Source organism: Impatiens glandulifera, chromosome 2, assembly GCF_907164915.1.
Source record: "Impatiens glandulifera chromosome 2, dImpGla2.1, whole genome shotgun sequence".
NCBI lineage: Eukaryota > Viridiplantae > Streptophyta > Magnoliopsida > Ericales > Balsaminaceae > Impatiens > Impatiens glandulifera.
The window spans coordinates 51,862,918-51,875,832 of NC_061863.1; the positions used below are offsets into that span (position 1 = coordinate 51,862,918).

General features: G+C 30.8%; 2 protein-coding genes and 1 non-coding gene across 3 annotated transcripts; 1 reads left to right on the top strand and 2 right to left on the bottom strand.

The window, feature by feature from the left end:
- Positions 1-19: 19 nt before the first annotated feature.
- Positions 20-1,078, top strand: LOC124923627 (putative B3 domain-containing protein Os10g0537100). The gene has a single exon (XM_047463591.1). The coding sequence runs from the start codon at positions 147-149 to the stop codon at positions 927-929; it is 783 nt and encodes a 260-aa protein (XP_047319547.1). The 5' UTR covers positions 20-146; the 3' UTR covers positions 930-1,078.
- Positions 1,079-1,780: 702 nt separating this feature from the next.
- On the bottom strand, positions 1,781-1,852 carry TRNAH-GUG. Its single transcript has one exon. It is a non-coding gene; the product is annotated as a tRNA-His (tRNA).
- A 4,814-nt stretch (positions 1,853-6,666) lies between these two features.
- LOC124927165 (protein NTM1-like 9) lies at positions 6,667-9,886 on the bottom strand. The gene is made up of 6 exons (XM_047467527.1): positions 9,462-9,886; positions 8,903-9,207; positions 8,576-8,836; positions 8,118-8,471; positions 7,159-7,533; positions 6,667-7,066 (listed from the first exon to the last, which is right to left on the bottom strand). The coding sequence occupies exons 1-6, from the start codon at positions 9,658-9,660 to the stop codon at positions 6,887-6,889; spliced, it is 1,674 nt and encodes a 557-aa protein (XP_047323483.1). The 5' UTR covers positions 9,661-9,886; the 3' UTR covers positions 6,667-6,886.
- Positions 9,887-12,915: the final 3,029 nt, after the last annotated feature.

A 12,915-nucleotide genomic window follows, 5' to 3' on the forward strand; every position in this document is an offset into this window, starting at 1 on the left:
CTCCAAAAAAACCCTAATTAAAAGACAACAAATCAAGATGCTCTTCTTCATCTTTATCCCTTCTTCATCTTCAAAGAGACAAATTGAGTTTTGTAATCACTCTCTCTCTCTCACACACACACACTAGAACAGATTGGAAGAAGAAGATGATGATGAGTAATTTCCATGATCAATATTTAGGTTATAACATTAAGAAACATCATGAATTAGATCGTGTCGTGGAAGGAGTAGTAATACTAGAAAAAGAACACATGTTCGACAAAGTGGTAACTCCAAGCGATGTCGGAAAACTCAACCGTCTTGTCATTCCTAAACAGTACGCCCAAAGGTACTTCCCGTACGACACGGCGGCGAACGAGAAAGGGCTCTTGTTAAACTTCGAAGACTGCACCGGTAAGCTATGGAGGTTTCGATACTCCTATTGGAATAGCAGCCAGAGCTATGTCATCACAAAAGGTTGGAGTCGCTTTGTTAAGGATACCAACCTCCATGCCGGAGACATCGTTTCCTTCCAACGAGGTTTCGGTGTTCACGGCAATAACCGTCTCTTCATCGACTGTCGTACCCACCGTCCGATGTTGCCGGAAATCCTTTATCCACCTCCCCCTCCTCCTCCTCCCGCCGCCACATGGGTTCCTTATAATAATTACAATTATGGTACAAATTATGTTTATTTGGCTCATCCTCAAATTTACAAACCGCCGCCAATTGGTAGTGTGAACATAAATCCGTCGACGGCGGCAATCGGAGTGAGATCGGAGGAGGGAAAGCCGGTGGCGAAAAGGCTGAGGTTATTTGGGGTGAATATGGAATGCACAATTGAAGAAGAATCTGCAGATCAAACCTCCATTACTTCATCTTCTTCATCTTCATCTTCTTCGGTTCTTGGTCAAGAGAAAACATTGTCTTTCTTCCACATGGGTATATGATCAAGTACTTCAAATCCAATCTCTGATCTAAGTTTAGTTTACTTTACTTTGTGATCTTTATCTTTTTCTTATTTGTTTTAACTATCTAGCTAGCTAGCTAGGGTTTATTAATCTCTTGAACAATTTACAACATAATGAATCACATGCATCCACTTTAATCTATAATATGTATGTTTTCGGTGGGATTTCGATCAATTAATATAGTTTTATTGAGACACACACACTAGATGAAGGGTATTTATGATTTCATGTTCTTTATAATGGGGTTTAATTAATATAAGACCTAATTGATAATTAGAGTATTTTGTTTTGAGAAACCAATTAGAATGAAGCAAAGAAACCAATTAGAATGAAGCATTTTTTTATTAGTATTATTTAATCATGTTTGTTGCTTTCAACTTGGCATTAATAAACAATATATATGTAACTTAAATTTCAATTGTTTAGATTGGCCTAGAACCATGTCGGGGTTAGCCAAGTTTCTGTAGTAATAGTGAGGGCGGTTTATGTAGACTTGGGTCTTTCTTTCGGGCCAAAGGGACTTGATCGAGAATTTGTTATAGCAATCAATTAATTAATGATCTGTTTTCATTCATAGTTCTATACTAGCTAGTAAGAATACATTGTCCTTTCATGTTGTAAATTTCTGCAGATAATAGTTTTCTGATCTTTGTTAAGAGTTACATTGTTTCATCAAAATATCATTACAATAAAAAAAAAACACCATAAACAAAAATCAATTGTGGCTGCATACAATAGCTTTTTGATCTTGGTTAAGAGCTACATTGTTTCATCAAACCATTACAAATATAAAAAAAAAAAAAAAAAAAACAGAAATAAAAAATATAAAGTGTGGCTGCTGGGATTCGAGCCCAGGTCTCCACGGCCACAACGTGGAATTCTTACCACTAAACTACAGCCACTTTGGTGTTGTTTTGAAGAATTAATATAATTACTCCTTGAGTTTTATATGTTTATTTGTTTTAAAATAACACATAAATGTATAAAAACTTTATTAAACAAAACAAAATAAGAGTAGACAAAAAAAAATGTTTATAGTACAATTCATGGACCATAATATGGATTGTTATGAATTAGACAAACTAATTATAACAAAATACAACAAGGATTAAAAATATATACAAAAAAATCTATAAACTTGTAAGTTAAAAGAACTTGTGTTTCATTTTGATTCACATCAAAATACTAATAGTACTTAACTTTTTTTTTTTTTGTAAAAGAAAAAGAGAAACACATTGTCTTGTTTGTTTTAATAAATTAACTAACTATATTGAACAATTTTTATTTTATTTTTTCAAATTATCCTTCTTTTTGTAATCCCTCTGAAGATGAATATATATAAAATTTTCATAAACTATTAAAATTCAAATTTATCTTAGTCTGGTTCGGTATGGATTTTTCAAATAACTCCATACAAATCAATTGTCATTTCACTCCGTTCTCATAAATCATATCATTTAATTTATTAACCAAAATACTAAAATAATATCTATTTTACATTATTATTATTATTTATTTTATATATATATCAATAATTTTAAGTCTTTTTATCAAAAAAAAAAAAAAATCATTACCTTTTTTAAATCATCATCTATCATTTATTATTTTTTCTCCCTTAATTATTAAAAAAAATCAGTGACGAAACAAAGGCTTAAGCAATATTGTAATAAGATCTTATTATTGTTATAAAAAGATAAATGTATAATAAAATAATTTTCAAATTACCCCAAACTACCCAAAACCTAGCCAGTAGATATGTGGTTTTGATCTGTGTGCCGCAAAACAAAACCACAGTACGGCTACAACCATACAAAACTACTTCTTTTTTCAGTGGGGACAATCATGTTTTCTTCTCTACATGCAGTAGTCCCTCACTGGCCCTGACCCTACACTTAACACTGACCCTCTAACCCTAACCCTAGATATGAGCTGTTTTAAATAATATATGTTTAGTTAATTTTGAAAAGAAACAAAAAAAAATATTAAAGCTAAGAAATGAGGGTCACCATCATTAATTCATTTAATTAACTTATCATTTGTAACCCTATAGTCCTATTACATTTACTTTCTAACTTTCAAAGCCAACTATACATTTACAGTGAACTAAAATTAGTGGGGTCTTGTTTTTGTCTATCAGAACATGAAGACTGCGGACCTGGGTGCATACATATTTTTTTATATTTCGGCACAATGATACAAAAATGATGGTGGTACAACTCATGATGTTTAGTTTAAACGATACATATTTATGAATATTATATATATATATATATATATATTATATTAAATTGAGATGTATTAAACTTTGTATTTCTTAGGCGGTATAATTTTAAATGTTTTAAATATTATTTAAAATAAATAAATTTAAAAAAATTAAAACAAATATTTTTATTTTGATGTGTCACGAAGAGCTAGTGTGCCATTGACAAATATTATAAACATGAATAATATGCACGACACGAGCTGGGCTTACCTAGGGTAAGCCTAACAAGCCCACGGTTAGGGGTAGCCCATTTAATAAAAAACAAAAGATATTTAATTAAATTTATTAGTTTTTTTAAAATATGTAAAAAAAAAATTAACATAGTGAATGAAAACGAAAATTATAAATTTTATTTGTTTATGGTTCAAATCTCAATATAAATATTTTTTTTACTATTTTTTTAACTAAAAAAAAGGCATTCTAAAACTCGAGAGCGGCACTAGACAATAGTACGAAGTGAACGAGTGAAAGACCCGTGTAGTACTGTTCGTAAATAAGAAAGTTTGAACCACGAATAAGGTGTTCACCCAATTAGTTTGAAAACACCACAATCCAGAGATAGGTATGGATTTGAACAAAAATTATATATAAAAATTTATTTACAAACATTTGTTTAAAAGTATCTCATGTCAAACATACCTTAATTATATATATAATAACAAATTTAATAAAATTGTACAACTAAAAATCGTGTTTCAAAAATGATAATGAAATACTTTTAACAAAAAAAAAAATATATATTACAATATCAAGAAGACATAGAAGAACAATCAACACCTTTAGATCCAATCGACTACTGTATAGGATAGATGCAAAGAATAAAATATAGATTCTCACATTAGTGTGGCAGAACATAAAAATTATGTTTTATGGTTATGATTTTAGGTTTTCACTCAAAAAATTAAAAAAAAAAAACTATATAATTAATAACAATGAATAGGTACAAGGAATTATGTTCTTAATTAATTATAGATTTGGTTATGAAGATGTTTCTAAAAAGTTTAGAGCTATACAAATGACTTGTATGGAGTTATATTGATAGAGATGTATTCCATGTAAGTGAGATTTTTAATGCTTATTTAAAATAGATTACATGTTTTATTATTATTATATTTCTATTGAAAATGAAAAAAATATCAAATTTCTCAGTCTAGGCTCCTGTTAAAAAACTATATAGAATGGTAATAGTCAGGGTCGGCTATTAGTACGAACAAGATGGGCTACCACCCCCAGGGCCCTAAAATTTAGAAGGCCCAAAATATTTTTTATGCAGTACTATATAAAAAAAATAAGTTTTATGTTTTTTTTTACTCGGCTCTCTCTTTCTAAAATTCTTCTCTCAATAGTGACTCAAAAATTTAATTAAATTTTTGAAATCTTTCTCGAATCATATTTTTTTCTTATTAAATATTGTTTTTGAATTCAAAATTTAGGTCCCAAATCTTAGATATCCGGGACTTCAAAAATAAACGAGACGAGCCTGATAATAGTTTTTTAAATATTGAGTTTGGAGAAATATCCCTTCTAAAACTAGGAGGATATAGAACATAGTAGTGCAGTTGGTTGATTGAAACCATTATATAATTCACAAACAGTAAACTTTTATTAACAAGTCAATCCAATAGGTAATTCAGTATTTATCTGAGGATATAATTGAATAATCTAAAAAATTTAAAAAAAAAAATGCTTGTCATCCTTCCCTTTCATAGAAAAATAGAGACAAATTCATGTATTTACTGGATTCGACTTACAACTCTAGAGTGATATAGAGTGATGAGCATAAGAAAAAAATTAGTCCATTTTGTCCAATCAAATTAAATTTATTCAATATGTAATTAAAATTATTTTACTGCTCAATACGGATAGAATATATTTTAAACAATCCAAATCCAAACTAGAAAATATTTTTATATATATATATATATATATATATTATAAAATATCAATTTAAAATTATTCAATAATAAATTTTTATAATTAATTCATTTATTTGATTTGTATTTAATTAAAAAATGAAAAAGTGAATTAAGTATATTATATATATAAATTTATTTTTATTTTTATATACAAGAAAATGAAATATATTTTTTTTACATTCATAATTTTAATATTATTAAAATATAAATTTGTTAGTGTTACTTAAGATTAAGAATGAATTCGTTTAAGCGTTGAAAATTTGATTAGAGAAGAGATATATAAATAGGAAGAAAATAAATATTTTTTAATTCAAGTAGTTTTGGATTAATTGGATTATTCAAATCAAATCCGAATTTTAATCCAATCCAAATTTAATTCAAACTGAAATATTTAATTTAATTTTGATTCGGATAGATTTGGTTCGAATTAATCTGTCAAATGTTCAACTAGGATAATTCAATTTAATATTTGTTGTATCTACTTATTTCATTTTCGATTTATTTTATAATTTAATATTTAATAATAAAAAAATATTATTAAAATTTTAGTGCTGTAATTTTATTTATTTATAAGTTGAATATGTAAAAAAAAATAGTTAAATGATAAAAATAAATAAAAACTATATTATATTAAGGTAAAATACAATTTAAAAAAAAAACAAATTAAAAAACATATTTTTATTTAGGTAGTTTGAATAATTCGTAATCCAATCTAATCCAAAATATAAAATCTGTAGTTTTTTTTTTGTTTTGTTAAACCTTTGTTTAACTTACTTTTTAACCATTTAATATATATATATTTTTATTATTTAATTTTTTTTGACATATTAATATGTATAGTAAAAATAAAATAAAATAATCAATAACTTTATCATAAAATTTAGAATTTTATCCTTTCAACCGTCCGCATGAAAAGTCTACTTGTACCTGAGTGAGAGATAGGCACTATGATTGAAACTAAAATAATAAAAAATTAAAGATTGGGCATCTGTTCCGACCCGACCCAAGATAACCTCAGGTACCTGACCCGTTGGAGCCCATTGACATTATTGACTAGTTTTGTTTGAATGATAGTTTATAAAAAAAATGGGAGTCTATTGACTATTTGTCAAATTACCTAAAGATTAATAAAAATAAATAAATATATAATATCACTAATATATTTATTTTATAAAAAATAAATTTATTTCTTTATAAAAATATGAATTTTTTATATAATAAAGTATATATACTTAATAAGAAAATAGAATATAGGGTGTTTGTTCATAAAAAAATGTCCAAAATAAGCACCAACTACAATCCATTCTTTTTTCCATTCTTATTTAAGAATGAACCAAACCCAAACTACAATACCTAGTAATAGAACATCTATTTGCAAATTGACTGCTATAAAGCACGGCGACAGGAAATGTTCTAACTTTTCTGACCTATGTGTCGATATTCGAAGTTTCCAGTTGCGACAGAATAACATACATAGATATAGACGACATAACAGAGATGTAACAAAAACTCGTATTATTGGATGGCAAGACTAGGAGTGTCAAAAACCAATTTCACATAATATTAAGAAGTCTAAGGATAAGGAGGACTAAACCTGAGTAAGCTCAAATACACTAACATTACTAGTACACTACTTGCTTCTTCTAAGATCCCACTTAAGAAAACTTTCCTACTAATTTACATACCCACAACACTATATATATATATATATAGAAGGTTCTAGTTGCTACCCCCCATCCTTCTTAGTTAATACTAATTTAAGTCGACGACATTCTCTGGGGCGAGTTCGACATGCCAACAGAGAATATGAATAGGATCGCTATTAAACATGCAAAAACCATGAAAACCGATGAGAAAATGGTAGATGACTTGCCTAGGCCCACTCCGACCTTTTCTTTCCTCCTCGAGATTGGATCATCATTTGTGTCTTCTATGGCCTGTAGTATTTATTCATTCACAAAAGAAAAGAGAGAGTTAATAGGTAAGGACCAAACTGATTGCATACATCATAAAGGTTGGAAAAAAGAACCTCATTGAAACTGGATTGAACCTCTTGTACTACTACTTCTCCATTGTTGCTGCCGATACTACTACTGACAGAGTAAACTGATTCGGATAACTGAAGGCGTATCCTTCTAGGGGCATTTCCCTGGGATGATGAACCGTGTTCTGGATTAGGCGGTTGTTCTTGTGGTTGTTGGCGATTCCTGATCTTGATCCCGGTTGATCTGATGTTGGAAGTACTCATCCAACCATCCGAGCCTTCTGGATTATCAAAGGATCCGTACAAGGACTGTTTTGATTTAACAGAACCATCGAATAAGGAATTGATATCTCCAGTTGAGGGTCCGGCGAGGTCATATGATGGGACTTGATGTTGATAGAAACCGGAGTAGGATTGCAACTGGGAGAAGGAATGGACATAATTAGATTAATCACATGCTAGATAGCGCAACTGAGCCTAGACAATCATATTAAAGACAATAAGAATTGGTCATCACGATTCCCTGGAGAAGGGCTAGCGCAACATCCCGCCACCCGCCATGACCCCCACTTCAATTAGGCTTTTTCAATGGGAATCAAACTTAAAACCTCAAAACCTTGTTTGATGTGGGTTAATTGAGATTAATATCAAATAACCATATTCAATCATCAATCTACTCATTAATCACATCATTCAAATCATCAACTAAAATACCCACTACTTTTAAATAAAAAATTATTATTATTATTATATATATTTGTACCTCTAATGTCCTTTTACCCAAATAACCCTATCTTCATTTTCATTAACCTACATAAACAAGTTTATTTCAAATAACCCCAGATCAAACAAGGCCCTAAAAAAACACAAACTTAAAATTCACATAATGAATACATCGCAAGAAATTCATGGCATAAAGTAAATTTTTATAAAGAAGCAGGCTCAAGGAAATGGACTTGTTTCTGTAAACCAATCTACATACTAAAAATAAACTACTATTTTACCTGCGATTCAGGGATATCGCCATCAATATTCCTAGAGGATATCTTGCTCTGAGAACAAGAAGGCTCGAGAACTGCACCACAAGAGAGAGGCATATGGCTAGTCGAGGTTGTCAATTGAACAGAACTATCGTGAATACGGTTGTCTTGGTTTCTAACTCCTGCAAGAACACTTGGAACAGCGAGATACTGATCAGAGGTGCCATGGTGAGGATCAATACAACTATTGCTAAACCCATCACCGAAGGATGACATCACGAAAGGCCCCAATTCTGTTTGTATCTGCGATTCCAGCGGGGAGAAGACTTTCCAATCTATTGTATCAGATAGGTCATCTCCAAAGAGTGAACTATATACCTGCAGAAAATGACGGGGGAGAAAAAACTCTCCAAATGAGCTTTTAACGAAACAAACTTAAGAAAATGCAAATATAGTTAGTATTCCGTTATAGATCTTCAGACCTCATCAGCTGCTTCCTCAGGTTGATGTTCAACAACATCAGAATTACTGATCTTAACAGGTAGATGACCATTAGGAAGCACATCAGCAGACACTTCAGGTTGCTTCATAATTTTCTCCTGACAGGCATCAGATGACATATCCTCAGCAGAGGATTTAGAATTCGAAACAGACAAGCCAGCAGCCGGTTCACCTCCCTCAGACTTGGAAACATCATCTTTCTCGTCTGGCTTTCTAAATAATCGACACAGCACAAAAGCTCCCTGAAACAACAATAATTTTTATTCATATGAACTTCGAAATCACCAAACCCTAAGTAATAAGCAAACCTGTCCAGGGCCAGTGCCATCAAGATCCGGTTCAGTGGCTCTATACTCGTGCATGATCCAATTGGTACGTTCTCCCTTTGGAGCGCGGCCTCTATAGAAAACCAGTGTCTTCTTCATCCCGATCAACAAATGGAAATTCGCAACAGAACCACTTGATTTCCGGGACTTGATAGTTCTATCCTTACCTGTTGCCTTCCAGTAACCAAGATCAGTTGCTCTGTTAGAACGATTCCCATTTGGATATTTTCTATCACGAGGACAGAAGAAGAACCATTCAGGATCCTCTGTCTTTATCACAGACAATCCTGTATTATACAAGCAGAGAAATCAAATTATACAAAGAATCAATTCGGGAATCAGAACAAACAATTTTTTTTTATATATATATAATATTTTCCAATAGTTCAACTGGCAATAAATAAAGAAGGAATCGAATCGAGAAAGAATCATATGATCAGCCACTCTACTTACCAACAACCTACACGTATATCTATCTCTCCACTTTCAAACATCACATTCAGAGACATATACGATAAAAATAAAAATAAAACAATCATACCAGGCAAATCCCAGGGCTCGAATTTGCAAACATCAATTTCAGGGATGGCGCGAACTTCGGAATCTTTTCCGTTGATCTTAAGTCTGAGGTAATGACTGATAAGTTCCTCGTCAGTCGGTCGAAACCTAAACCCTAGCGGCAACGGTTGTATTGTTAAATCATTCCCCAGTTTTGTTGATTCGTCTTCTTCCTGACCCATCCTACTTGGAACAAATCGTAGCTCTAATCCTTGATCGAACAGAAATGCAGATTGGAGATGACGAACCTTGTATAAGGATTTGCCCTAGAAATTATATCATGAAGATAGAGAGAGAGATAGAGAGAGAGAGAGCAGCCATGACTTTAGACTGAAAGTGGAGAGGGAGGGAGAGAGTGCGCGCACGTGCGACAGTCTCTTTGGACAAAGCGGCAAAGGCTTTTTTTTCTGTCCGGCCGGTCTTTTCTTTTCCTTGGGAGCCGGCCCCCAAACTTTTTTCCAACAAAATAAGCCCTTCAACTTTCAACATACAGATAATCCATCCCCAAAGTTTTTTAAAACGTGTAAATCAAACCAAATCTTTTAAGAAACATAAAATCTCGTCCAATTTAAAATAAAAATATATTATTTTCAGCTTAATAAAGAAAGTGAATAAAAAGTATACAATAATCCATCCATAAATTGTTGCTGGTATAAGAATTAATGATATTATAATATAAAAAAAAAATAGTAAAGATAAACAATACATATTTGCATTTAACAAAAATATATATATATATATATAATGATGTTTAATTTTTAAAGTGTCATGATTATCGGGTCGAGAGTTGTGGTTAATTTGGATATATATGTGAGAATAAATCGATACTTGAGTCGGATTATGGGTTGACCCGCCCATATATATATACTTAAAACGGTTAAAAATAAAATTTAAAATGATATATGCGTGTTTCAAACTTACCTAACAAAACAAGTACAACACTTTAACCAAGTGTGATTGGGATGTCGTTTGCCGATAGATAATGAGTCGATATCAATTGAAAGTGGTTAAAAAAACTATGAATTAAATATATTATTTACCAAAGTGTGAGGTGACGATATTAAATATTAAAAAATATGAATTAAATATTTGATTGACCAAAGTGAAAGGGTAAGATCACGAGATGAAATGTTCATTAAAAAAAATATGTGATGAAATATGTGAGAAAATAAGTTGTTTTACCGAAATAATAAAATATAGAATGAGAACGTTTTATTTTTATTCGTAATTTATTAAAAAAATTAAACATTGAATATATATTATTATTATTTTTATTAAATTTATTTTAATTATATTTGTATCCGTGTGCATCGCAAGAAAATTTGTCTAATTCATTTCGAAAAAACAAATAAATGAGAAGGGCAAGTAATTCATTTCGAAAAAACAAATAGAAAGAAGGGCAAGTAATTGAGCAAAATATTTGTAAACAACTTGTATTCCACGTCGGCATACAGCTCCAACCACGTCAGCCTTCATACGATATTCTTAACTTTTAAGGAAGACAACAAAATTAGTCAAGAGAGAATATATTCTCATATAGAGTATAATATTATAACTGAGATATTCATTCCTATAATACTTGTAACTATCCTATGTGGCATATATTTTATTTTTAATATATGGTATACAAACATAGTATAAGAATAAAATATTTTTTTTTTCTTTTTAATTAATTAAAATAAAAACATGAAATTTAAATTATTTTTATTTTTTTAATTTATTCATTATTATTTAATATTTTCATTATTAAATTTAAAACTTATGAAATTTTAATTAAAATATAAAAACTAATTATAATAGAAGCTTTTATGTAAATTATATTTATTTAATTTAAATGTTATTAATTGATCTCTTCATAGTGGTTAATGCGAATGTGAATTCTATTAACACTATTAAGGATGTGCTAACTCTTTTATCTGAAATTACAAGTCTCTAAGTCTCTATATTAATTAGGATAAAAGTATGGAGTTTTATGAGTGTTACTAATTCTCTATCTAGAAGTTCCTCTTTCATCCAAAGAATTGCAAGTCTCTCATTGCAGATCACTAATTCTCTATCTAGAAGTTCCTCTTTCATCCAAAGAATTGCAAGTCTCTCATTGCAGATCACTAATTGAGAAGGTCAAAAATACAATTAATGGGTGGGCATCGAAAAGTCTATCATATGCTGGAGGATCGAACTTATTACTAAGGAGAATTAGTTTCTCGACGCAGCAGATTGTCATTCCTAAGAAAGTAATGAAGGACCTGAATCGTTTGACGAGAGAATTTATTTGGGCAATCAAGGAAAAAATGAGAAAAAGTGAAGTGGGAGGATGTGTGTAGGCCAAAAGATGAAGATGGGCTGGGAATTAAAAGCTGCATAAAATGGAATACAACATTCACATACAAGCATTTATGGGAGATAAAGAGCTCCTTGTAGGTAAAATGGGTCCTTTCTAGGTTTATGAAAAATGAGAAGAGTATATGGATGTACAGAATGAAAGAGGTAATGCTTAAGTTAGAAACGGGAGGAAGGAATACGCAGTTCTAGTATGATCCATGGTATGAAGGAACACTCATCCTTAAGAGATATGAAACTGAAAATAGAATGAAAGAGGTAATGCTTAAGTTAGAAACGGGAGGAATACGCAGTTCTAGTATGATCCATGGTATGAAGGAACACTCATCCTTAAGAAATATGAAACTGAAAATGTTAGAATTAGACGAGAATACTTTGATGTAACTGTTAAAGGGGTGAAGGAGGGTGAATGTAACGACCTACTGAGGCTTATTTCAGAAGGGGTGAAGATACTTAATGAAATCAATCCTATTACGTTTCATGATTAGATTGATTTGTATGAGTGAATTTAATACCGATATGACCTAGCAGTACACACGCATCAGAGGGTGGTTGGTGGATTGAGCTCACTGTGTATGGTCTCTTAAAATCATACTCCGACATCATATTATCCTCTGGCTGGCGTTTAGAGAAAGACTTATGACAAGGGATAAGAAAAGCAAGTTTATGACCATTCCATGCACGAGATATGTTCTTTGTTCGAGCAACGCCCATATCCTTGGTGAATGTCTATATACTAATGTGCTTTGGAAGAAATTCGCTAATAATTTCGAATTTTGTAGCTTTCCCGAGGACTAGATTCGTATTATAGGAGTTGTGCTAAGGAAGACTAAAGGAGATACATTCTATGTTAATGTATTCAAATGTTTGTGTGGAGCAGTTGTATATCAAATTTGAGCCAAAAGAAATTCTAGAATTTTTTCAAGGACAATAAGCGAACCTTTGATGGATTTGCTTTAATTCATACATGGAGATACTTAATTGTACCAGGCAAGATGCAAGATGAAGTAAAGAAAAATATATGTTTAACCGTTGTAATATTGTTGCTGTAATGTTTGTTTCTTATATTCAATTTCCCTTTTGAGTTTTATTAATTA

Excerpts from the sequence above, each read along its gene's own strand:
- LOC124923627 (XM_047463591.1), top strand. The coding sequence starts at position 147 with ATGATGATGAGTAATTTCCATGATCAATATTTAGGTTATAACATTAAG.
- LOC124927165 (XM_047467527.1), bottom strand. The coding sequence starts at position 9,660 with ATGGGTCAGGAAGAAGACGAATCAACAAAACTGGGGAATGATTTAACA. Across the intron at positions 9,208-9,461 it reads CGAGCCCTGGGATTTGCCTG|GATTGTCTGTGATAAAGACA; the intron begins GTATGATTGTTT and ends TGTATAATACAG. Across the intron at positions 8,472-8,575 it reads CTGAGGAAGCAGCTGATGAG|GTATATAGTTCACTCTTTGG; the intron begins GTCTGAAGATCT and ends CATTTTCTGCAG.